At 39.4% G+C, this 25,757-nt stretch overlaps 1 protein-coding gene across 1 annotated transcript; it reads right to left on the bottom strand.

The window, feature by feature from the left end:
* Positions 1 to 998: 998 nt before the first annotated feature.
* Positions 999 to 17,366, bottom strand: LOC119798647. Its single transcript, XM_038308204.1, has 21 exons — positions 17,347 to 17,366; positions 16,995 to 17,118; positions 13,797 to 14,246; positions 13,443 to 13,706; positions 9,946 to 10,011; positions 9,474 to 9,565; positions 8,711 to 8,935; positions 8,196 to 8,295; positions 7,963 to 8,089; positions 4,982 to 5,222; positions 4,720 to 4,876; positions 4,116 to 4,200; positions 3,940 to 4,002; positions 3,620 to 3,819; positions 3,408 to 3,539; positions 3,133 to 3,320; positions 2,822 to 2,970; positions 2,484 to 2,723; positions 2,224 to 2,386; positions 1,955 to 2,044; positions 999 to 1,379 (listed from the first exon to the last, which is right to left on the bottom strand). The coding sequence occupies exons 2-20, from the start codon at positions 17,038 to 17,040 to the stop codon at positions 1,955 to 1,957; spliced, it is 3,078 nt and encodes a 1,025-aa protein (XP_038164132.1). The 5' UTR covers positions 17,041 to 17,118; positions 17,347 to 17,366; the 3' UTR covers positions 999 to 1,379.
* Positions 17,367 to 25,757: the final 8,391 nt, after the last annotated feature.

Below are 25,757 nucleotides of genomic sequence, written 5' to 3' on the forward strand. Positions count from 1 at the left end.
GTAGGACTTTTTAGGAAGATAATGGAACGCCTGAACTCCTGACATCTAAAAGAGAAAAATACCACTAAGGCTTTAAACAGATAACGTTTGAGAGTGTTTTTATATTCCCTTAACAAAGAGTCACTGAGTCAGTTTTATTTGTCTGGAGGTATATTTCCCATCTTGTTGGGATCTGGAGCTGTGCCACCTTTCTCCAGCAGAGTGCGTCGTGGATCCTCCTGAGCTGAGCCCGCAACACACCTGTGGCGCATCTCGTCATTAGAGGATCTTCCAGTATATAACCTGCCTTCAGACCTTGCCTCAACGCCGCAGTGTTGATCTAGTTTGGTTAGCACCCGAGCCTAGTAAAACCTGAGAATCTTTGCTATCTCCTGTTGAGATAAGATTCTAACTCTTCCTTGTTTTTGCCTCACAGGAATCCTGTCTCTCCTTGAAGCTCTGGATGAGCTTAACCTGTCGAGCCTGCCCTCGTGAGCCAAACCTGAAGACTCTTCCCTGGATTCCCCTGCAGCTCTTGGCTAAGAGCTGGAAACCCTAATCAAGGTCTGCCCTCAAGGTCAGAAGTAAGACGCTGAAGCGGTTATTGAACTCTGCTGAACCAAACAGTCTCTGGACCCAACAGTTCCTCTCTCAAAGAGATACCCGGACTCCTTCAAGGTATACATCATCAAACTCTCTGACTCATAACTTCCCGGTCCCTGAGCTAACTGAACTATCATCCTTGCAGACTCCAGTGAACCTGCCCCCTGGCCAGAACCTGTTCCAGTGCAATATTCACGTGCTTATGTTTCAATAAATGTTGTTAAACTTTTCATCAGCCTCCGTGTGTGTTCTCCATTTTGGGCTAGCTCAGATTACCCATCATGACACATCTACAGATAAATTAAACAGATTATTCCAAGCACCGATGGTTTCATCACCACTTCATGCAGGAAGGCTTCCTGAGCAATTTTACTGTGCAAAGCATTGAAAGTAAAAAAAATAAATAAAACAGGAGATGGAATCTGCATGGAATCTTTATTTGTATTATTTTAGCATTTTGTTTCTAAGAAGTGAAAGTACAAGGTTTGCAATGCATTAATGTCTATTAAAAGATCATAAACATTATTCTTTAAAAGAAAACAAATTAATTTGCTTAAATGTAGCCCACATGCTTCCCCACATCCAATTTAATCCAAACCACAGAAAGCTTATTTCAGGATTATTTACTTCTTTATTTCCCCAGATTATATTTACTAAAAGAGCAGTAGAAGCACCATCCTAAAAGCAAGAAACACCCAATACTTCTAAACATCCCATCTGCTAGATCAGGACTGAAGTCAGGAATCAGCATAAAGGTCGGCAGCCGGCCGCTCAGTCCAGTTTCACATGGAAGCCTCCTGAGAAAACAAGGAAATGTCAATGTGACACATTTATCCTCTGCAAAAGGCTGTTTTAACAACCTGCTCTGTCAGTATTTTTTTTTAGCCACTTCTTGGTTTAATATCGCTGCTAACCATCTGGGTTTTAGTTTGTTATGAGCCGTGAATGTCGGGCTGAGGAGCAGAGAATGAAAATAAAGCAGGTAAACATCGATGTTTATATCAAAGGCTACAAATGATCTTGGTCATTTTAATTCAACGTAATTTTAAAATATTAATATCTGTGACAGTTTTTTATCACATCTACAATCTTTTCATTGATATATGTTTTATATTCTTTATATATGTTTATATAAATGTGTGTGTAAAACTTACGTCCTCCTGGCAGAATCAACAACACATATATAAATAAACTTAATTAAGACTAAGTTTAAGATATAAATAAGCTTAATTAATGAATTACTAGCCTCATGAATAGTTTAACAAATACCTAAATTCTTTATTTTAAAGAACAGCTTATTTAAATTGCCATTTCCAGCTTCTGAAGTACAGTGACAGCTCTGGCAATGCATGAGAAAAACAAAGTGTCTTGCCTAATGAATCCAGGCCAGGCTGATGAAGCCTGGGTCTCCATCTCTGAGAGTCGCAGACCTTCGTCTTCTCCTAAATCCACCGGAGCAATCCTGACATTAAAACACAAAGAAACATTACATTTCTGCAGACCAGTGCCACATATTTACAGACATCATTTTCTGAAGAATTATCTTCTCACAAACTAAGAAGAGTCAGTTTAGTTTTGCATTTAAAACCATCAGAGCTCCTATAAGTAATGAAGGGAAATGTGTTTGGATAGTTTTTTCACCGGAATACAGTTGTTCTGGTGTTTGAGACACAGCTGCAGTTTGCAGTGAAGGTAGACTTCACCAGCGCTCCCAGAGAACTCAAACATGTTGTAAGAGAAGTAGCAGGAGGTTCCTTCTCCGTTTGCTTCCACCTCCACTGTCCCGTCATTTGGGTTAGCACAGCTGGGATAAATAAAAACATTTGATGTGAGTCTTTAAGCCCAATCTGAAAACACGTCTATGATTCTCATCATTTTCGCTTTACATGTCTGCATCTCACCCATCATTAATCAAGTCATATCTTGGTTTGCTGCTGTCTGATTCCTGGCTGGTTGCCCAGCATGAGTCGATCACCACGGCAACCGTGTTAGCATCCAGTCCGTCGGTCTTCAGCTCCACCCAGATTTTCTGGTTTAGCAGCACAGCAGAATCGATAGGTTTTGTGTAGCCAGCGTTCACATATGCTTTCATAGACACAGAGTAGCTCCATTCTCCAGATTTGATGTGCTGGACCACAGAGCTGCAGAGCAACCAAACACATGGAGGCTTATTAAACTCGGACACTCACTGAAAACATTTCCATCATGACTGAAACAAAAGTTGCCTGCAGTCACTCACTTGTCTTTAATTCTGAGCTCCACCACCTTTATCTCAGGTTGAGTATGGTGGCAGGAGAAGTTGATGTACACCTGATCATGGCGAGTGATGACATCAGAGCTCTTCTGGGTCATGATGGTGTTCTCGTAGTTTACCTGGCTGCCATTTCTCTGCCGAATCAGACATTCATTCATTTTAACTTGGAGATACATGGCAGTTATCTCTTGTTTTGCTTTTTGGTTATATTATTGAACCCAATGGATGAGAAAATTGACAAGAAACACAAAATGATTCCAAAAAAGAGGAATGCAGGGATGAATCTAAGATCCCACCGTGATCTCCGTCCCACAGGTATTGCTGCTGTCGAAGCTAAAGGTCACTGTGTGGCTCTCCTCGTCCATCACGCCCCTGCAGCTCGGGTCGTTGAGGTGCAACACTGAGTAGTCGATGCCTTTTTCCTCTAGCAGGCAGCCAACAAGAGTGATGGAACCAGAGTTCTGCTTGCAGACCGCTGGCTCACCTGGGAATTAAAGCATCTTTAAAAACTCTGATCTATGTCTTTTCCCAAAGACTCAGTATTATTGTGTATTTCTCAGCAATGTCCCACCCAGAGTGCCAGACACTTTGTACTTGGAGGCAAAAAGGGCTCTGCAGAGGCAGCCAGTCTTCCCACTATGCTTGTTGCCACAGAATTCATGATCACCGCAGAGCTTGTCCTGGCAAAAAGCCTGAGGCTCGGCTGCAGGGAAGGAAAGTGACATTTTATTCTGAAAACATGCAAACTGTATAAACGTAGCCCTGAAGCTGGGATTGTCTTACAGCATCCTGCTTCTGACCACCAGCCCTCCAGTTTTATGTTGCTTTGCAGGCTACAGGCTCTGGCGTAGCCCCACAGAAACTGACATCTGAGGTCGTCCACAGAAGGATATTTGCACAAAGTGCTGCTGCAGGCATTGATGTAGGGAGTTGGGTCGATGTGATCATTGCAGGAGAAGGGGGGGACTCTTAACAGGTTACAGCTTTATCACACAGAAAGGAAAGAAAATCAATTATTCTTCCACTTTAGGTCATCGTACATAATGCCATATAGCATGAAAATGACCCCAAAGAATAACAGAGATTTTTATAAATCTACTCACTATTCAGTTGTCATGTTGCAGTTTATTTGACTGTCGACAGGATCTTCATACTGCCTTTCACAGCTGGCAAAATGAAAATAAAAAAATAAAAGGACAACTCAGCTTCATGTTTTTGGGGGAATCCTTTGAAATGCAAAATAATTGTTTTTAACTGCTTATTCATAACAACGTCGTACCTTGGAGAGCTTAAATCAAGACGTTTCACACTTGAAATGTTCCTGGAGTCAACACATAGGCCCTTCATCGATGATCCAACAGGTACTAAATGATTCCAGACATAATGTTGGTAAAAGCAGCATCAGTCAAAGAGAAGGTCACTAAAATATTTGTCTAGTGTAGAAACTATTGGTAGCTTTCCTGCCATCATATCACACAACATCAATCTATTATTTGTTGTTTTAAATTCAGCCTCCATGTGCCAACCACCATTTGGCTTCAATTACAGGTTCACATCTTACAGGCTGTGTCCTTTTTGCACATTTAGAGATTAAAATGTTACGTATCTGTTGCTATAGAAACAATGAATCCATGAATTGAGGATTAATCCCACAATAATTAGGAATAAATACAGAATATAAAAGGTAAATAGCCTGTACACTCTGACCACTACCAGCAGGCACTACGAATAAATAACTGATAAAAGAAATTACTTGCCCTGAAAACCGTTAAACAAATAAATTATCGTGCCCTTAAATGTAATAAAAAGATTATATTCAGTTAGGAACACAAAAAAATCAAACAAGTAATTAAGGACTTCTTACTGCCTTATAGGTTCCCTACCATTCATGTGGATCTGTGCCGTGTAGCCATCAAACATCACTGATATTTTCAGCCCAGAGAATGAAAACACTGCTGACAGTCCAGTTTTGTCCTTGCTTAACAAAATATTCTGAATCTGCTGGGCTGAACTGTTCAGGGTCAACAATGTCTCGTTCATCTGTGTGCAGCAGAGCCAAGGAAGAGCAGTTAGTCATAGGAAGAGAACCTATGTGGCCAAGGAAAGCAGTATAGAGGAATATTAATCAGATTTGCTGGGAATTACCTTTACTCTGCCACCTTGTTCCAGGTGAAAGTAATCATTTGAGCCAAAGGGTCGAAGGCTCACACGGTCCAAAAAGCTCACATCCCGACGGCGACGTTCCTGGAAGTTAGCCAGCACTTCAAAACTGCTGGATGAGTCTGACAGCAGAGAGTACATGCACCGATCCGTCACAGAGCTCTGATAGCCTTGAGAGTCGACCACAGTGGGGCCGGTCACAGTGCAGATCCTGTTTATAAAGCACCTGATGGAGAAAGACATATAAAGATACGTTCATATTAGAGTTGAAGCCACCTCTGCGCTCACCTGGGTTGAAACTTTCCTGACATGCAGCTTCTGCTCAAGCCATTTACTTCAGTGTTAAAATACTGTTTGCACTTTTTGATAAAGAATTAGATTTTATATTTCAGATCTCTAAACAGACATTTTATTGGATTTAGCTTTTGTTTTGTTTTTAGTTGTATAGATAAAAATGAAAGATTTGATAAAATATCTAATTTTAAATTCAAGAAGAAAAAAAATGTCTCATTTAGTGTCAGATTGACAGTTTTGGCCCACATGGCCAAAGGTTTGAAAGTATTTCGGAAACTGAAATTATTCTATTCAGTTCCATTCAGTTTATTTATATAGCACCAATTCACATCACAAGTCATCTCAAGATTCTTTACAGAGAGCAAATCAATCAGTCAACTGTGCAATGTAACATGCAATTAGCTTACTTAGCATTATGTTAGCTGTTGATCTAATTGAGTTTGCCACCATCACAGGAAGGAAGTCATTTACTGTCTTTTAACTAGAGAACATAGGAATCTGTATCTCTGGTTCTTCTAGTCCTGCAACAAATGGAACATTCTGAATATGAAGGACACCAAAACGCTGTCTGAGAAACCTCTCCCTATAAATATGGAAATCTCTGAGAATTAATGCAGCTCAGTTTTTTATTGGATCTTCATCTAAAAGACATGATATATTTGTGTTTTTAATACCTAGTGTCTCTAATGAACCAAGTGAATGATTTTTCTTGCTTGCAGGTAACTACAAGAGAACTCTTCCAATCAAATAAGGAAATAAGACATCCTGATTGGCTAAAAGAAGAGTGGAGGCAAAGGACACTGAGTTTAGAATGTTACTATGGTAACAGAAACAGAGGTTACATAAACTCTCTTTGGGAAACGGAAAACTCGGCTTCCTTGAATTCAGGTTGAGAAAACGTAGTTTTCTGTAAACTTGCTTTGTAAAACGGACCCAAGGGCTGTTGCAGCAGGGATGCTTCCTAAAGATTAGCACTCAAGGCCTGGATTATCACACCTCTGACCTTGGCCAATAAAAAAACTGCTAATATGTAATACTGTGATAGAACCAGAGAGCTAGGGTTGAAGTTCAGACTGGGAGCTTCCTTTGTAGAAGCCTTTAATCAGATGATGTCACAGATTAAAGTAGAACCATAAGTTTTTAAACAAAAAAGATTTATTAGCGAGATTAAAACACATTTTCTCAACATAAAAAAACAATTTAAAGCACAAATACACTATATTGCCAAAAGTATTTGCTCACCTGCCTTGACTCACATATGAGCTTAAGTGACATCCCGTTCCTAATCCATAGGGTTCAATATGACGTCGGTCCACCCTTTGCAGCTAGAACAGCTTCAACTCTTCTGGGAAGGCTGTCCACAAGGTTTAGGAGTGTGTTTATGGGAATTTTTGACCATTCTTCCAGAAGCGCATTTGTGAGGTCGCACACTGATGTTGGACGAGAAGGCCTGGCTCTCAGTCTCCGCTCTAATTCATCCCAAAGGTGTTCTATCGGGTTGAGGTCAGGACTCTGTGCAGGCCAGTCAAGTTCATCCACACCAGACTCTGTCATCCATGTCTTTATGGACCTTGCTTTGTGCACTGGTGCACAGTCATGTTGGAAGAGGAAGGGGCCAGCTCCAAACTGTTCCCACAAAGTTGGGAGCATGGAATTGTCCAAAATGTCTTGGTATGCTGAAGCATTCAGAGTTCCTTTCACTGGAACTAAGGGGCCAAGCCCAGCTCCTGAAAAACAACCTCACACCATAATCCCCCCTCCACCAAACTTTACACTTGGCACAATGCAGTCAGACAAGTACCGTTCTCCTGGCAACCGCCAAACCCAGACCCGTCCATCAGATTGCCAGATGGAGAAGCGCGATTCGTCACTCCAGAGAACGCGTCTCCACTGCTCTAGAGTCCAGTGGCGGCGTGCTTTACACCACCGCATCCGACGCTTTGCATTGCACTTGGTGATGTATGGCTTGGATGCAGCTGCTCGACCATGGAAACCCATTCCATGAAGCTCTCTGCGCACTGTTCTTGAGCTAATCTGAAGGCCACATGAAGTTTGGAGGTCTGTAGTGATTGACTCTGCAGAAAGTTGGCGACCTCTTCGCACTATGCGCGTCAGCATCCGCTGACCCCGCTCCGTCAGTTTACGTGGCCTACCACTTCGTGGCTGAGTTGCTGTCGTTCCCAAACACTTCCATTTTCTTATAATACAGCTGACAGTTGACTGTGGAATATTTAGGAGCGAGGAAATTTCACGACTGGATTTGTTGCACAGGTGGCATCCTATCACAGTTCCACGCTGGAATTCACTGAGCTCCTGAGAGCGACCCATTCTTTCACAAATGTTTGTAAAAACAGTCTGCATGCCTAGGTGCTTGAATTTATACACCTGTGGCCATGGAAGTGATTGGAACACCTGATTCCAATAATTTGGATGGGTGAGCAAATACTTTTGGCAATATAGTGTATATATATATTTTTTTTTATCTCTGTCTCCTTTCTCTCTGGCATGTTAGTTAAAGTAACTCATTCATCATCAATAGGGGGGGGTCTTTACTGATGAGACTGACCTCAGAAGCTAAATGAACGGTTCTTGTGGTGTGAGGTTCTAGTGTTGATAGTCCATAGCTTTCTGCCTAACCAGGATTTTACATTATAAAAGTAAATAGTGTTTACCTGCCATGACCGTCACATTCCTCCTGGTCTCCACAGCTTGTTGAAGTGACAGATCTGTCGACACTGCAGGTTAAGGTTGAGCAGGTTTTCTGGAAACGTACTGTGGAGTTGGGTAAAATCCCAAGGCCTGAAGAATAAAGGGAGATTTTTGGGAGTCAAAACTCAAAGAACACCTTTGACTTCTCTTCAGCATTGCTTCACAGATTTAGGACAAAAAAAAGCGATTCACCAACCTGACATCCTGCAGCCGCTGATGTCTGTAAATCCACCAGAGTCAGCTAATCCAAGAGGCACAGAGTCAGCTAGCCTCCCCTCAACTTTTACATCTGCCGTCTATAAAAGCAAAAAAATAGTTTGTTATTGTTCTAAACAGAGAGCATAAAAGAAAGAAACATAAAGATAGGAGATTATTGTTTAAATAGTTCATAACTACATTTTACCTTAAGAATTTTATTCATAATATTGTTTTCAAAGACATTTCTTTGTCTTACAATAAGTAATGTACAGTAAATATACAAATAACAGACCAAAAAAAGACTTACCTCTTCGGGGTCATTGGAGACAGAACTGAAATGCAGAGCTGCTTGTTCCCCAAAACTGAAGAGGTTTAGGTTTACCTTCATTAAAAAAGAAACACTTTTTTAATGAGGTACTTTAGGGATTTCATGTGTCGGTTAGTAAAGTGTTAATCTATAAGCAGGAGGAATTAAAAAATGTCTTCAAATGGCATTTTGGACATGATACTTACTTCTTTGTTCATGTACATCAACTCAAAATGCACATAGCACTTCATGCTGCTGGTGATGGTTTGCACTGCTCCTTTGACTTGTGCTTCATACGAAGCATCTTTTTCCCTGATCTTGAATTTCGCCTCCTCAGAGTCCGGTTTAGGCCCAATAATGCAGTCACCGTCGCTACTGAGGTTGTAAAAACCATTGAAGCAAATCACAAAGTTCTCATTGGTGAAGTTGACCTGTTAAAAACAAAACAAAAAAAGGGATGATGCAGAATTTCAAACGTGTGATTGGTTTGCAACATGGTTTTGGAAGAAAGCAGTCAGGTGGGGAATTATCCACGATTTGACGAATGTGCAGACAAAGTATTTAGGCTTGTCTTTAAGTCTTCTGCTCACTCTTTATGTTGGTGAATTTTATACTTTCAGATTCACTCTTTTATCTGCATACAGGTACGGTAAATATTAATATATTAAGTGCATAAAGGTACCACTACAGTGTTTTTTTCTACCCTTGTACTCCATGCATTTAATCTTTAGCCACAGATGATTCACATTGGAATGTTTGGTCAGAGACATCCAATTTCCTATACTAAAATCAAAATAAAAACAAAACAAAGACTTGATATAAAATATATAGAATCTTATAACTAAACATTAAGATTCAACCACTAAATGGGATGGATGAACTTGCTGCTGCATGTTAAAAACTCGCCTCATAACCCACGCTAGCAAATATTCAGGTTTATTCTGAAGAATGTGACTCCCTTTTACTTACATAGACCTGCTGGTACATGTTCTGATAAAAAAATATGGGGCACAAGGTGAGGTTGAACATCTTAGCTGCATTGAATATCTCTGAAGAAGATCCTGCAGATATGAAAACACAAACTTTCTGAGAGTGTGAAATAGAGATGGTATGAAATTCTAGATAACTTAGTGTAAATATGAAAATGTGAACTGCAATTGATGTTCATCAAACATAAATTACACAAGTATCTCTAAGAAGAGAAGAAGCTCGCTGCCCATCATCAGAAAATGACAAATAATATTAAAATCTTACCAGTCTGAGCAACAAGTTGGACTCCAGTACTTTGAACATTCTCAAACACAGAGAACAGCGTGAAGGTGTATGTGGTTTCAGCAGAAAGTGATGAGACTGTGTGATTTATTGGTCCATTTCCAGCTGGAGCATCAACTCTTGTCATGGTACCGTTGAACTGCAGAATGAAGTTTGTGACGTTGCTCACTCTTTGCCACTGCAGAGTTATACTGGTCTTCACTTAAGGACAGCAGGCCAGTTGGATTTTGAGGAGCTGAAGAGCAAATTTAGAAATGTTTTAAACGTTGCATCACACTACATGTCAATTATATCGTGCAAGTTCATGAAATATCAGGTGGAAATATGAATTAATTAGTAATTCATACAAAGAAAATAAAAATCAATCCTAAAGTGGGAAAGTTTGAAGAATGATAGCTTGTATTATAAATTATCACACAATTGGGCTGATTAGTTTGGGACACAAAGAAGACAAATAATTAATTCCCCCAACTCTCCGATTGGTTCAATGTTTGGTCGTCATTTCAAGAGCCAAATATATCACTCTACTAGTACAAGTTGCAAGAACGTACAAGGTCTGAACATTCAAAACAAACTCAGAAATTACATCAGCAGATTACTTTTTTGGCTTCAAACATTGAGCTGAATGAAGAGTGGGCTTAATCACTTCTAACCTCAGCCGTGCCATTTTCACAGTGTAACAGGAAGTTACTTTAAAAGATAATTATATGTACTGGTCAAAAGGGATGTCATATTGTAAAATAATACACAAGAGAAATTAACTATCATGTAATCTAAAATCAAAAATACATTTTTAAATATGTAAAAGTGTTTCTGATCGCCTCTTAATGGAACTTCTGAATGTGACAGTCTCAGCTCTGTTATTGGTCTGATCCACCATTCATCAAACCTGCTCAACTGCAATCAGCCCTTACTGGTTCCAACTGTTTTCACCTCATATAAACCCTGTGCAGATCAGCTGACACTGCCAGATTGTCTCTAGCCAGCTTCACCAGCATTCCAGTATTTCGCCTTTTTTGATTGCCTGTCTCTTGCCTGACCCGATTCTATCCTTGGACCTGCCTACCAGCCTGACCCAGTGAAACCCTCTCGTGAAACTGACCCTGCTTGCTAGTGAGTACCGAATTTGCCCCTATCCCTTGTGAAATCTCTGAGCCTGCCTGTTAACAGATCTGGACCGAAACTGGACCTCTTCTCTTGGCAAACCCTACCTGTACTGCCACTGGATATCTGTCTCTCTGTGTATGGACACCGGACCCCTCTGGATAACGACCCTGGATAACCCTGAACGGAGTGCCTGCCTGCCTGTTGGCCGTACCAACAGTAACCCCCCAAAGCCCTGGACCAAGTCGGGTTCCATAACCGGACCGGCTCTCTGACATCAGGTCGGTTCCCCAGACTCGGAAGACCCGTAATCAGGTTAGTGATACAGCTTCTTTCTCTCTAGCCCGTTACTATCTGCTGATCACTAACCTGTTGTCTCTGCTACAGGAGATTTCCTGTTTTGGAGCAAGCAGCCCGCCCCTGAACCTCCGCTTTTAAGTTATATTTCAATAAAGCTTGCATCAAAAGTCTCTTACCTGCGCTGGTTTGAACTCTAGGTCTAGTCCCTGCCCGTTACACTGAATGTATTTTTTAATGTGAAAATTGAATTTCAAACATGAAACACTAAAAAACTGATAGAAATATTGTTTTTCTTCAAAGGACATACATTATTTTAACACCCAGATTGGGCCCTTTCTTTGCATTGAAACCAAAATTGAATCTCCAAGTCATCTTAGGCAAGAGGTTCTAGTTTTTTTCCCCTGTCATTTAAAGCTCTAAAAGAGAAGGCCCTTTCTCTGCCTGCATCTTCTCCACCTACAGACCATAGCTACCTCTTTTAATATTTGCAGCTGACTATACAGTAAGATGCACACAATACCATGTGCCAAGTAATGAATTCAATTATTTACTGCTTCATTGGATCCCTCTTCTAAGGAGGATAAAAAGTGCCAAAATTAAATAAATAAATACAGCATTAAATGAATAATTAAATGTGTAAATAATTAATTAAATGTGGAATTAAATAAATAAATGTGTCATTCATTAATTAAAACCACGTCACTAATATAAAGTGCCACAATTAAATAAATAAATACAACGATAAACAATTAATTAAATGTGCAATTTAATAAATAAAATACGTCTTCATTTTATTAAAAAAAATATATATAATTATGTGTATGGACACCGGACCCCTCTGGATAACGACCCTGGATAACCCTGAACGGAGTGCCTGCCTGCCTGTTGGCCGTACCAACAGTAACCCCCCAAAGCCCTGGACCAAGTCGGGTTCCATAACCGGACCGGCTCTCTGACATCAGGTCGGTTCCCCAGACTCGGAAGACCCGTAATCAGGTTAGTGATACAGCTTCTTTCTCTCTAGCCCGTTACTATCTGCTGATCACTAACCTGTTGTCTCTGCTACAGGAGATTTCCTGTTTTGGAGCAAGCAGCCCGCCCCTGAACCTCCGCTTTTAAGTTATATTTCAATAAAGCTTGCATCAAAAGTCTCTTACCTGCGCTGGTTTGAACTCTAGGTCTAGTCCCTGCCCGTTACACTGAATGTATTTTTTAATGTGAAAATTGAATTTCAAACATGAAACACTAAAAAACTGATAGAAATATTGTTTTTCTTCAAAGGAAATACATTATTTTAACACCCAGATTGGGCCCTTTCTTTGCATTGAAACCGAAATTGAATCTCCAAGTCATCTTAGGCAAGAGGTTCTAGTTTTTTTCCCCTGTCATTTAAAGCTCTAAAAGAGAAGGCCCTTTCTCTGCCTGCATCTTCTCCACCTACAGACCATAGCTACCTCTTTTAATATTTGCAGCTGACTATACAGTAAGATGCACACAATACCATGTGCCAAGTAATGAATTCAATTATTTACTGCTTCATTGGATCCCTCTTCTAAGGAGGATAAAAAGTGCCAAAATTAAATAAATAAATACAGCATTAAATGAATAATTAAATGTGTAAATAATTAATTAAATGTGGAATTAAATAAATAAATGTGTCATTCATTAATTAAAACCATGTCACTAATATAAAGTGCCACAATTAAATAAATAAATACAACGATAAACAATTAATTAAATGTGCAATTTAATAAATAAAATACGTCTTCATTTTATTAAAAAAAATATATATATAATTATTTCAGTGTGCATTTAATTATTTCATGGTCCTGTGTCGCAGTGCATCAAAGCCATTAAAAGAATCTGTCAAACTCACCCATCAAAGTTAGGGGGCGGGGTTAAGGCGAATTGAGTCTCTGTAATCGATTTGCTTCGCCTGAATGTGCAGGGTGACCAATCAGGTGTTAGATAACCAATAATTACATAATGAAAACAAGTTTGCGCATAAATTGGTTTTTCGAGAGAACTAATTAGTATTTTTTGCTCACGAAGAAATACTTTGTGGCCACAAATTAATATTTTGTGGGAACGATTTAGTATTTCATGTCCACCTTATAAATAATTATGTCTCCCATGTCAGTTCTAAGCTCTATAGAAGCTGAAAATTTAATCAGGAAATTTTGTATCTCAAGCAAATGCTGCTGATGGTGAAAATAATGATAATGATGAAGTTCCTTCAAAAGTAAAAGTGAAGCATCTTACCAGTGGCAGCTGTAAGTTGTAGTCCATGGTTTGTAACATTTCCAAGCACATCAGAAACAGTAAAGGTGTATTTAGTTGCTGGGGTGAGGGATGAAACGGTGTATGTTACCGGTCCACTTCCACTCTGTGCTCCGACTTGTGTCTCGATACCATTATACTGGAGAACAAAGTTGACAATGCTGCTTGATCTGCCCCACTGTAGAGTGATGCTGGTCTCAGTTTGTCCCACTGATTTTAAATCAAACACGTTCTGCGGAGCTATATCTGGAAAGAGAATTATATCAAGATGTTCTGGGTTAAAGACAAACACTGAAACATTTAAAAATATTAATAATAGTGATCATGGAACAGTACCTGCACAGTAAGCAAGATGGCAATTAGATGGTTTCTGAAGTTTGTAAATGTAGAAGTTTGCAGGGCAGAGCTTGACCTTTATAGAGTTTGAGGCAAACTGACAACAGGAAGAGCCCCAGTGACCACACACATTGCGTGTCACAATTTCATTGATCTGTGCAGGATGAGGCTCTGTTATGAACAAAGGAGCATTTGTCCCACATCGGTTTTTTTCCACACAGTGTTCAGGAATAGAAGCACTGATCTGGTTTAGATAAAAACGATACCAGCCATCCCAGTTAATATTTTGGTCACACTTTATATTGGACTGGTCTGTGTTATTCACTGAGCGCCAATCATCATGTAGTTCAGTATAGTGGCTACAGGGATCGACGCACTGAAGAGCTCCATTTACGCTGATGCAGTCCATGCCTGCAGAACAACTTCCCACTACACATGAGAGAGCTTGTTCTACAACATATAGGGAGGGAGAGAGAGAGAGATACTGTTAATAATAACTTCCACAATAAAAGTCAAACAACAGAAAAAGAAATTAAATTCTGTCAAGATGATGTGTTCATTTCAGGAGCATCTCCTGTATTCTTGGTTTACCTCAGTTTGGTTTTGAATTAGGCAATCTAGAACATACAGTAAGTCCATGCTAAAATACACAGCCTATTACTTTTATTTTAATTTTGTTGTTTCAAGTACAAGCAGATAACCATTAAGAGAAAAACCATCCTTAGATAAGTCACATTTGTTACATAATCCTATTTTATAACATTGTGTGGAGTTTGTGGGGGAATTGGATGGATAAATATGGGGGTGAAGAATTCAGATCATGGATTCCAGCCAGTTTACACAAAAAGATTTGCGGTCAAGATGTTGATGGAATCTTTGCAGGGTTAGACGTAATCTTTGGACTATAAAGGCATTCTGGAGAGAAATATGCTGGCTAGAGTCATTGTGGGAAGACGCAGAGTCAGTTTGATTGCAAAAGGCTGAACAAAAAATATTAAGTTCAAAGTTCAATCTTTTTTTTTGTTCAGACCTGTTTAGAAGTTAGACTAATCTGATTTAAATTGAATCATTAAAAAAATATTTATATTTATTATACTTATTATTACTTTTTTCAGTTTCAAGTTGCTTCACTGACCAATATTTGATTTTAAGTAGGATCTTTTGCTAAAAGTAGGCATTACAAATCAAAGCACAGTTACACGAATACAGAGTCTTATTTTGAAAGCAGTTTTACATAGAGACAAAGATATCTATTACCGTAGTATATATAGAAAATGTTGCAAATTTTTACAGTTAAGTGTTTGGGTTACTGAATATTTTTAAAAGACAACACATTTATACATGCTTTTAAATTGTCTTAGTGTGGTACTCCTTTTTATTTCCATATCTAACTGGTTCCAGATCATAACTTCTGCTTGGCTGAGCCCCAGACTTTTAAAGGAAAAGTCCAGTAATATTCAGAATTCCAACTTCTGAAAGTATTTTATATATATAATAATTTCATACTGTTCAATAAATGATAAGTGTTCTAAATTAAGAGTAATTTAATTTGAAATCCATGCCAAAGAACACTACTGCCACCTACTGGTTTGTGACGTCACGGTGCGGTATCGGCTGTTGATCAAGTCCTACTGCTGTATCTGGTGTTTGTCACAACGCGCTATTATCCAAGTCATCTTGAAAACATTCTTCTTCCAAATGTTGGCTACATATTACGTGTTTTTTCTCTGGCCAGAAGTTCGATGGTAAATCCTCCCTCTTCAAGTTGGCGATCCAACGACCAACCCGTCCGTGGAGGACCAGGAATCAGAAAGGTGGAATAACTCTTTTTTTTTCTCTTTTACCCGATGTATTCCAGCATCCAGCTGCCATGCACGTGGGCATTGTCAGTTTCACTATAGCTCTGGTGAATTTCAATGGTGAAGTCCTCTGGAAATCTTCAATAATTGTTGTTGATTGCAGATGTGTCTAGTAGTTCCCATTGATTTTGCTTGTAAAGCGGGGAGAATGGCGCTAGGCTTACCGCACCGTGACGTCACTGCTGGAAGATGGCAGGAGGGAGGGGTTGCTATATTTGGGCATAAATGGCCGCTCCAAGACTCAGTGATGGCGACGAAAAATCTGTTTTTTGTTTTTTTTTACTGACGGGAATATTCATTTTTTACTGATTAACACTAAATTCATTAAATCATAGCAAACGTCTTACTTTTAGAAATGTTAATCGATTACTCATTATAAAAAAAGTTTTTGCTTGAGATTTCAGTCATCAGGAGCTGTAGATCTTTCACTCACCAGACTATGCTACTGTCGTCTGCAAAGATTGTAAGCTTAAATTTTGCTGAGATATGACAAAGATCATTTATATATAATGAAACAGTTTAGGGCCCAAAGCTGATCCCTGAGGCACACCACAAGTGATGTAGAGTCTTCTAGTTGAGAATTCCCCTAGCTGTACATATCGTTTCCTATTAGAAGAATACGATTGGACTCAGTTCAGTGAAACTCCTGGAATGCCATTTTGCTCAAATTTTTATATTAATATTTGATGACCATAGTATTGAAGGCTTTTTTCCAGATATAAAAAAACTCCTACAGTGATTAACTTATTATGTATGTTATCAATTATCTTGTAACCCAGGCTTTACCTCTTTAACCTTCAGCTGTTGGAAGACACGCTATGGACTCTGCGTTGTGTTTTCTTTTGGGTTAGTGTGGGATGTGGGATGCGCAAAGCGCCTTCCCTCCTGAGAAGCTGAATAGACTGGAACCGCTCCTCCTTCTGTCCAACCAGCAGCAGTACTGGGAGGATGTATCTTTCTCTACCTAGATCTGAGCCAAAGACTCTGAAAATTAAGCCTGCTGCAATGCCGTTTTTCAGAGGACCAGAACTCCAGAGCTGCTGTTTTTTTCTTTTTTAATCTACCCTCCTCTGCCCTCCATGTTGTCGGTTAATACATTTTTCCATATGCTTAATCACAGCTGGCAATACTTTAGGACTTCAAGATTTATGCTAGATTAAGATCCTTGACCATTTTAAAATATTTGGTTTCAGTGGAAAGGAACAAAGGTAAAAATGCTGTGTTGATATAAATATTTGTATTCAGTTTCATCAATATAATGTTTGACATAAAGCTTTTTATTCCAGCAATAACAGCAAATGTTTGTGCATATATAATACGCGTGTGTGTTTTTAAATACCTGTCAGAAATATAAGGGTGCATAAGAACAGCAAAAGGCGAATCATCTTGGTGGCTTGGCAAACAACTGACGAGATGAAGTTCTGTCGGATGCCAAAAGGTTCAGCTTCTTTCGGTTGTTTAATCTGAGTAAGAAATAAATTAATATAAGAGAATTGTTAGCAAAAACAATAGCAAACAACAGACTGTATATATAAACAATGATGTTGCAGCTGATATTGTGCTAAAGTACAAAAAGACAATTCAGTAATAAACTATAGCAGACAGAGAAACTGCGATTCACAATCTATTGGTTACAGTTTTACGAGAGATAAAACAGAATCAGATGTGTGATTCAAAAAGACAAATCTTACATGTCTGAAGGTTTTTCTTTGTTGTCAGACCTACCTGCTGTCACCCCTGTGTCTTAGTGCTCTGTTCCTTTCTGCATTCTTTTATATCCATCCAGAGTCTTTTCCACACCCCTGAAAACTATTATGGGCAGTTCTCTTTACTGTTTTCTGCTATAAACAAACTACTCAGTTTTCACACAACCAGAACAAAAGAAGACCTAATCATTCAAACATTCAAAACAACCGGGGCTGACCAAAGTGCTTTCCAGGAATCACAGTTAAGGAACATAAGATAAAATACATAAATACATTACAAAAAGAAAAAATGAATGGAGGTTAAATATAGTAGGATAAATGTTTCAATTAAAACACATTTTAAAATAAAATAAAATTTTAAAGTTAATATTTGCTCAATTTTCACTTAGACTTGATTAAAAGCTAGGGAAAAGAAGTGTGCTTTTAAAGAGGATTTAAAAACCTCAAAGGAGCCTGCTGATCTAATATGCCAAGGCAAGTTATTCTAGAGTCTTAGTGACACTCCCATAAAGGCACGATCACCTTTGGTTTTAAGTCTGGTTTTAGGTATGACCAGCAGCAACTGATTAGAAGATCTCAGTGTTCTGGCCGGGGCATGAATTTAGAGAAGCTCAGTCAAATACTGGGGGGCTAGACCATAAGGAGCTTTAAAAACAAACGATAAAATTTTAAAATCTATCCTAAAAACAATCGGGAGCCAGTGCTACGAGGCTAGAACAGGTGATATGTGGTCACTTTAACATGTGGCAGTAAGGAGATGGGCAGCTGCATTTTGTACCAACAGCAGATGGTGTAAAAGTGAGCGGTCCAAGCCAGCATATAAAGAGTTACAGTAATCCAATCTTGTATTAATAAAAGCATGGATTACGGTCTCCAGATCTTTTTGTGGCAGGTACCCTTTCACTTTTGATAAAATTCTTAACTGATAAAAGCCATTTTTTACGACCGAACTAACCTGGCGATCAAATTTCAACCTGTCATCAAATATTACACCAAGATTTTTTTACTGATGGTCGAATGTTAGGTGTAAGAGGGCCCAAGGAGCCAGGAGGAAAAACTGCTAGACTACAACCAAACATTATAATTTCAGTCTTACTTTTGATTTAGAAAGTTTGAGGTCATCCACGGCTTAACATTGTTTAAACAGATTGAAAATGACTGTATGAGGTTGTTGGATTTTGATGCTAAAGCAAAGTAGATCTGGACGTCATCAACATAACAATGAAAAGAAAGATTATGGTTCCTTAAAATTGACCCAAATGGTAACATATACAGAAAAAGAATAGTTCCAAGAAAGGAGCCTTGGGGAACCCCAGAACTGAGGAGCTGAAGATGAAGTGAATTGACCTAGCTGCACAGAAAAGCTCTGGTCAGTCAAATAAGACTAGAACCATGAGAGATCCTGTAATGCCCAACCACTGTTCAAGTCATGCTAAGATAATCCCATGGTCCACAGTGTCAAAGGCAGCTATAAGATCAAGGAGCACGAGCATAGCAGGATTTCCTGAGTCAACAGTCACCATGTCAGTGCTATGAAAAGGTTTCAAACCAGATTGGAACTTCTCATATATATCATTGGCTATTAAAAATGATTGAATTTGGATAAAAAAAACACTTTCTCTACAATTTTAGATTAAAAACTGCAATTTCGAGATAAGCCTAAAGTTGGACAACATATAGGGATCTAGATTTTTCTTTTTGATAAGAGGTTGTACAACAGCATGTTTAAGAGCAGTTGGGACACATCCGGTAATGAGACAGAACTTAACAAATAAAAGTATAACAGAGGCCAACGTAGAGAATACCTCTCAAACATTCTTAAACATTCTCTCACAACATTCTCAAATAAGTAAACATATATTTTCTTCTTTTAACAACAGATATAGTCTTTTATCAGTGAATAACATAGGGCCGGATTTATCAAGATCCAATTTTGCGTGCAGTAATTTGCGCTCGCAAACTGGAATTTTGCGCGAGGGGCTGAACCATGGTTTGCGGGTGATTTAACAAGAGCGATTGCGTAACTGGTGGCAGGTGCAAAACTGTTGGAGACGCCCTATTTAAATGATGGTTTTGCGCGTTTTGTGGTTTGTGGCAAAGTAGTTTGTAGTTTGTGCAAACTAGTGCATTAAGAAATTTTAATCTTACAGTGACACCCCCACCCCCTCCAAAAAAAAAAAAAAAAGTGGGAAGTTGGGGTTCTCCGGAAGGGCGTCAGGGCGACATGGCATTTAGAACGTCGGACAGCACTTCTGAAAAACGAGATTGGGAGATCCCAGCTCTTGCTGCAACCATACGCTGGAATGACCCAGATGCAAAAAAGTGCAATGTTGCAAGGAGTTTTGTGATAGCTGGTATTGCGTGGGTCCTTCTTGTGGCTGGCTCCAAATCCATTTGGAGTTCCCCCAACAGCTCCAAAATGGCAATGCTGGATAAACGAAATGTTTTGATGATCGTTTCCTCCTTCATTGCAAAAATATTCACACGGAGTGAAAAAATGCGTTCTCTGCGTCTCCTTGCTTCATTTCGATGTCTCCTTCTTGCAACAATAACCGCTGACATGTGTGCGCAATTACGCATAAAGACCATTTGCACCTTCTTTTGAAACGTGTTAATATAGAGTCAGATACCGTTAGCAAAATTGCTTTCAGGTTTGATAAATCACTTTGCGAGTGCTAAATTAATATATTTACATGTTCTCCGCCCACAAGACGCACTTTTGCGTGTAAACGCCCCATATTGCATATTCATTGCAGAAAAAGTACTAAATGGATAAGAGGCGCTATTTAGCACGTTTTAAAGACCAAATCCTTTTAGCACGCTGTTGATAGATCAGTTTGTAAATTTTTTTAGCGTGCGCAGTGAAATAGCTCAGGTTTTTATACACGCAAACCTTTGATAGATCCGGCCCATAGTCCCAGACACCCATTTCATATTATTTTCATGTATCTTTTTTTTTTAACAGTGTCCTGTCTGTCGATGTGACAATAGGAATAATTGTCTTGATGCCAAAAAGAGCCCAACATATTTTAGTTTCACAAGAGGATCAGTACGGCTCTCTCCATGGTGTTCTGCTTGATTATGCATGGCAGCCAACCACCCTGAAGTAATTCCGGCCCTGGACTTTTGGCAGGGGCAGGCCCCAACCCCTAACCCTAGCCTGGCCTATTCCCGCGGAGAAGCTGCCAGGAATAAGCCAGTAGCCCCGGGCATCCACCTCAAAACCCAGAGCTCCACCAGATCACTGGCGACCCCAGACACCAGCCAGCGGAGGGAGAGCAGGACGGGGGAAATGGGCTCCTCACTTGGCGGAGAGTTGAGATGTGCTTGGGAGAAGGGGCAATTCAGACCTCAACCTAAAAAAAAAACAAACAAAGAACAATCAGATGTCTGATATCAGATGATTTAAGGCGTTATACGCGAGAAGTAGCATTTTAAATTCTATTCTTTTTTTAACAGGAAGCCAATGAAGTGAAGCTAAGAAGAATTCGGGATATGATCAAATTGGCTTTTCACTAATTTAGAGAAATTGGAATGTTTTCAGACCATTTCACAATGCAAATCCATGAGGTGAATAAAACATTATTTGGCCTGATGTTTTATTAAATAACTGGCTTAATCAGGAACCAGTAATCTTTAGCTAAATGATTCTTTACCCTCTTTGAAATATCTAGCAGCGAATAGACATCAGGATTCCACTAAATGACTCTTGGTCATACTTGGTAATGGAAATGTAACGAGCATTTGAGGAACACATAAACACTAATGTTATATCAGTGTTTAATCCCTTAGTGAAATAGAGCTTGTCCAAGCTTCAACAACACCTCAAAACATATTACTGTAGAATCGCGTAGCATTCAGTCCATCCTGTTAGCTTTGTCTTTACTCATCAAGGCAAGGCAAGGCAAGGCAAGGCAAATTTATTTCTATAGCACAATTCAGTACAAAGACAATGCAAAGTGCTTTACATGATTAAAATATAGGAAGATAAAACAGAATCAAAGCAATTAGGGAAAAAAAAAGAAAATAAATAAAATAAAATAAAAAAATGCAGAAAAAAAATATATAAAAACAGTTGGAAGTTTTTGTTAGATTACATTTATTTATTTGATTTTTTATTTTTTTTTTATGGAGAAGAAGAGGACTTTGTTTGAGCTAATTTTCCAGTATTTGATTACTAATTATCTTTAAAGCTGTTAGCATTTGATCAAAAATTTCTCCTTGGGCAGTTGACAATTCCCCAGAACCTTGCCTTTTGTTCTACTACCATAGAACTGCAAAACCTTTCCCATTATCTACAGGTAATTTAACTCTGCCCGATACACACCAATCCTATGGTGCCAACCTGGATAACTGGGGGGGATCCCACTCTAGATTACCCATGTCTCAGTAAAATTAAATACCTTCTGGTGGCACCTACAACCTTCCTCTCAGTCTTAGAGAGAGCCTCACGTTCCTATGCGAGGTCTTTTGGTTCACAGGTGGAAAAAAACCTGAATTGCCTTTCTGCTCCCCAAAAAGAAAAGTTATCTTTTATTTTGTATGTATATTCTTTATTATTATACTAATGGTAATGCTTTTGAAATGATTAATTTAAAGAAAATATGTTTTAGTTGAACTGTTTAACTAGAACAGTGGAAGGCAATCCTAAACAAATGTGTTTTTAGTCTTGATTTAAAGAACTCAGGCTTTCCGCACTTTTACAGTTTTCTTGAAGCTTGTTCCAGATAAGTGGAGCATAGGAACTAAATGCTGCTTCTCCATGTTTAGTTCTGGTTCTAGGTATGCAGAGCAGGCTGGAGCCAGAAGACCTGAGTGGTATGGAGGGTTGATACACTGATAGCAAGTCTGTGATGTATTTAGGTGCTAAGCCATTCAGAGATTTATAGACTAACAGAAGTATTTTAAAGTCTATTCTCTGAGATACAGGGAGCCAGTGTAAGGACTTTAGAACCGGGGGTGATGTTTAATAAAGCCAGTTTATATGAATTAGTGGTTGATGTTGTCTCTTTGACAGGCTGCATCTGACAGTTTATGACTCATAAGTGTCTGTTCCTGTTTGTTCCCATTTTGCTTTTCTTATTTCTGCCAGGTATTATCACAGATATTCCATAATCTCTAGTGGAAGGCCCAAGCTGATGCTGGAAACTGTTATGTCTGATAAGCTTGTTGCCAGGGCCCGGTGTGTATCACAGAGAGGTTATCTGAAGGTCCTGACGTTCTGTGATATGTAGAGGAGGATCTGGGGCTCTGCTGTTCTTAGAAGGTGCTGTTTTTTTCACATAGCTGCGGTTCTCAGAATGGCTATGTGGAGAGGATGTCAACTGTAGGCCAATCTTGAAAACTTTGTTCATGTTATGAGAAAATTCCAGAAAAGGAACATCTGGGCTTTGTGGGGGAGAGGGGGAATTGGGTGCAGTCTGGACTGGTGTCTGTGGGGATGGCGGTAAAGGGGAATCCTCTTTTTGTCCTGCTGAGATCTGGGATGAATCCTCCTGTAGTTCTGATGTAGGCTCTTTCTGTGTCATCTTTTTGGCCATCTTTATCTTGGCTTGTTCGGGCTTTACTGGGCTTATCGTTTGTTCATGCACTGGTTGAGCTTTGTTTTGGAACAAAGCTGATGGTGCATGGTTCACAGAATAGAAAATGTTTGATAATGTTTCGCTCCTGACCTATTTAGGGAGAAACCATCTCCCTAAATAGATGTCTCCACAGATGTCTCCGCTCCCAGAAGATGTTAAAATTGTCTATGAGCGTTACAGTTGTTTGTTTGCATGTTGCATCCAGCCATTTGTTTAACATCAGAACTCTGGAAAACATTTCATCTCCACAATTAATGGTCATGTGAGGGCCGCTGAGAAACACCTTGACATTAAGACCATCAACTAAATTCAGCAGACGAATGTAATCCTCTTTCAGTATTTCAGATTTCCTCAGGCCTGCGTCGCCAAAGGCTTCAGCTTGTATGATGAGTTTTTCCAAGGTCGGGCGTTTTTTCATGATCTCTGGAAGGATGTCTGATACATTAGACACCAGGCCATAGTTCAAAGGGGTATAAATCAGCCCCTCTGTGTTTTTCTTGTTACAGAAATGTTTAATCCCACGTATAGATCCACTGCATAATATCAGAGTCCTTGGCCCTGTGGCCTGTTTTTTCTCTGGTAGCTTAGAGTGAAGATTGTTGACATACCTTTGATTGTCGTGATCCTTCTGGGTCTCATCTCGAAGTGGAGCAAATCTGTTTTGTAACGGAATTCCAATATTTCCAGCAGGTTTACTCCTATCATTTATTGTGAGAACATCCCGTTTTTGTTTCACTTTTCTTGGGACATCTCTCTGTGGTCTCGGCCAGTTTTCTGTGTCTAGGTGGGTTCGTTGATCCTTTGGTCTAGCAGCCAGAGTGGTCCAGGGATTCTCATTTTCCTCTGGGAATTGTTTGTTCACTGAGTTGCTGGGCTGGTGGTCCCCGTTCGGAATCACAGGCAGCGTTGTTTCATTACCATACGCGGCGTTTACATCATAGTTTACTTCAAGTTGGTGGATTTTCAGCTCCATGACAGCTATTTTCTGTAGAAGCTTCTCAAGTTCGTCTGTGCTGGAGGTAGGCATCCTTTGAATCGGGTGGTTCTTCTCCATATCCACTTCGGGGAAAAAAATAAAGAATATATTTGAAAAGAAATAAAATAATAGTAAATCAAATAACTAAATCCAACTTTCTGTAGTTTTGGTTAAGAGATAAAAAGAAGATAAAAGGACCAGAAAGTGCAAGCAAGCAGGGAGCAGAGAAAAGAGCGTGTGCACACACTGAAGGACAAAGCACAAGCTTGGCAACAACAAAAACATTTTAAAAACACTTTATAAAAACAAAACGTAATTTCATGTACAGATTTATTTTTGTACATAAATCTTGCCCAACTGAATCTTTGTTAAGACAAATCTGTTTAGCATGGTCAAATAAGGTATCACAATCCAAAAAAAATAAAAATGTATCAGTTTAATAAAGGAGAAGCTATTAGTCAGCTTTATATTCCTTAATATATAAAAATTATTTAATTTCTGAAAATGTGTTTGTTTTAAAGCAACTATGCAAATTAACAATAACCTAGAAATGGTACACTATATTTAGGGTGACCAGGTTTGGGTTTCTGAAAAGGAGGACTGTTATTATTATTGTTTTATTTATTTATTTATTTATTTTTTTTTGGGGGGGGGGGGGGGGGGGGGGGGGGGGGGGGGGGTTCTGCTGTGCCAGAACAACCGTTTCCAATGCCTAAATCGATATATCATGCATCCCTACACATACAATTTCAATTCCATCCAGAAATAAATTGGATATGCTGCATTTTAAATATAGCTTAGCAAACTGTATTACTTCATCATTTCCACCCATTATAAAGGCAGCAGCTTTACTATAGTGAACAAAAATCCATTTAGTCAGGAGAGTTTAGAAAAGAGCTCAAACATGATCTGCAGCACAGATCATGTTTGAGCTTTCATTGCTCTGAGATCCTGCAGACTAAGAACAGTCTTCCAGCTGCAGCAGCTGCTCTAATCGACTCTTTTCTTTTGCAGAAACGTCAACATCTGTAGTTTACTCAGCAGTGAGGACAGGAGACGTCCATCAGGGACAAATCACCTGCAGAGCAACCAGGAGCAGAGACACAGCTGCTCCATGACACCTTGAAGATCAATTTTACTTTTTTTATTGATGCAGATCTAATCTGCTGTAAATATAACTTCAGATATTGACTGTGGTTGAAAATAAAATCCTGTTTTTGTCCTCACTGATGTCTGACTACATCATGTCTTTCATCCTGGAGCATCTCAGCTCCAGCTGGGTTTTCCTGCAGCTCCAGGCTGAGCTGACCTTCTGGAAACATCTGTAGATGTTTGGAACCAGTTCATCATCTGCAGCTCTGCTCCACTAAGACTTAGAACCAGACCAACCTCTGAGGAGATGAACAAGAGGAGAGCTTCTGAGAACAACTCCAGAGTCCTGTTCTCTCTGAGGAACATCAGAGCTGCTCTGCTCCAGATGAACTGATGCTCCTCCCTGCTAAGAACAGATAAAGATCATTTAGCAGCTCCACTAAATATCAACACAGTGTTATAGAGCCAGTTTGCTGCTGCAGCCCTCACATCAACACTGATGTATACCTAAAACCTTCAAAGGTATACTAAGTCCTCACACCAGTATATTTACACTCACCGGCCACTTTATTAGGTACACCTGTCCAACTGCTCGTTAACACTTAATTTCTAAGCAGCCAATCACATGGCGGCAACTCAGTGCATTTAGGCATGTAGACATGGTCAAGACAATCTCCTGCAACCGAGCAAATTCAAACCGAGCATCAGTATGGGGAAGAAAGGTGATTTGAGTGACTTTGAACGTG

Source organism: Cyprinodon tularosa, unplaced genomic scaffold (genome assembly GCF_016077235.1).
Source record: "Cyprinodon tularosa strain WSP-4 unplaced genomic scaffold, ASM1607723v1 ctg631, whole genome shotgun sequence".
NCBI classification, from domain to species: domain Eukaryota; kingdom Metazoa; phylum Chordata; class Actinopteri; order Cyprinodontiformes; family Cyprinodontidae; genus Cyprinodon; species Cyprinodon tularosa.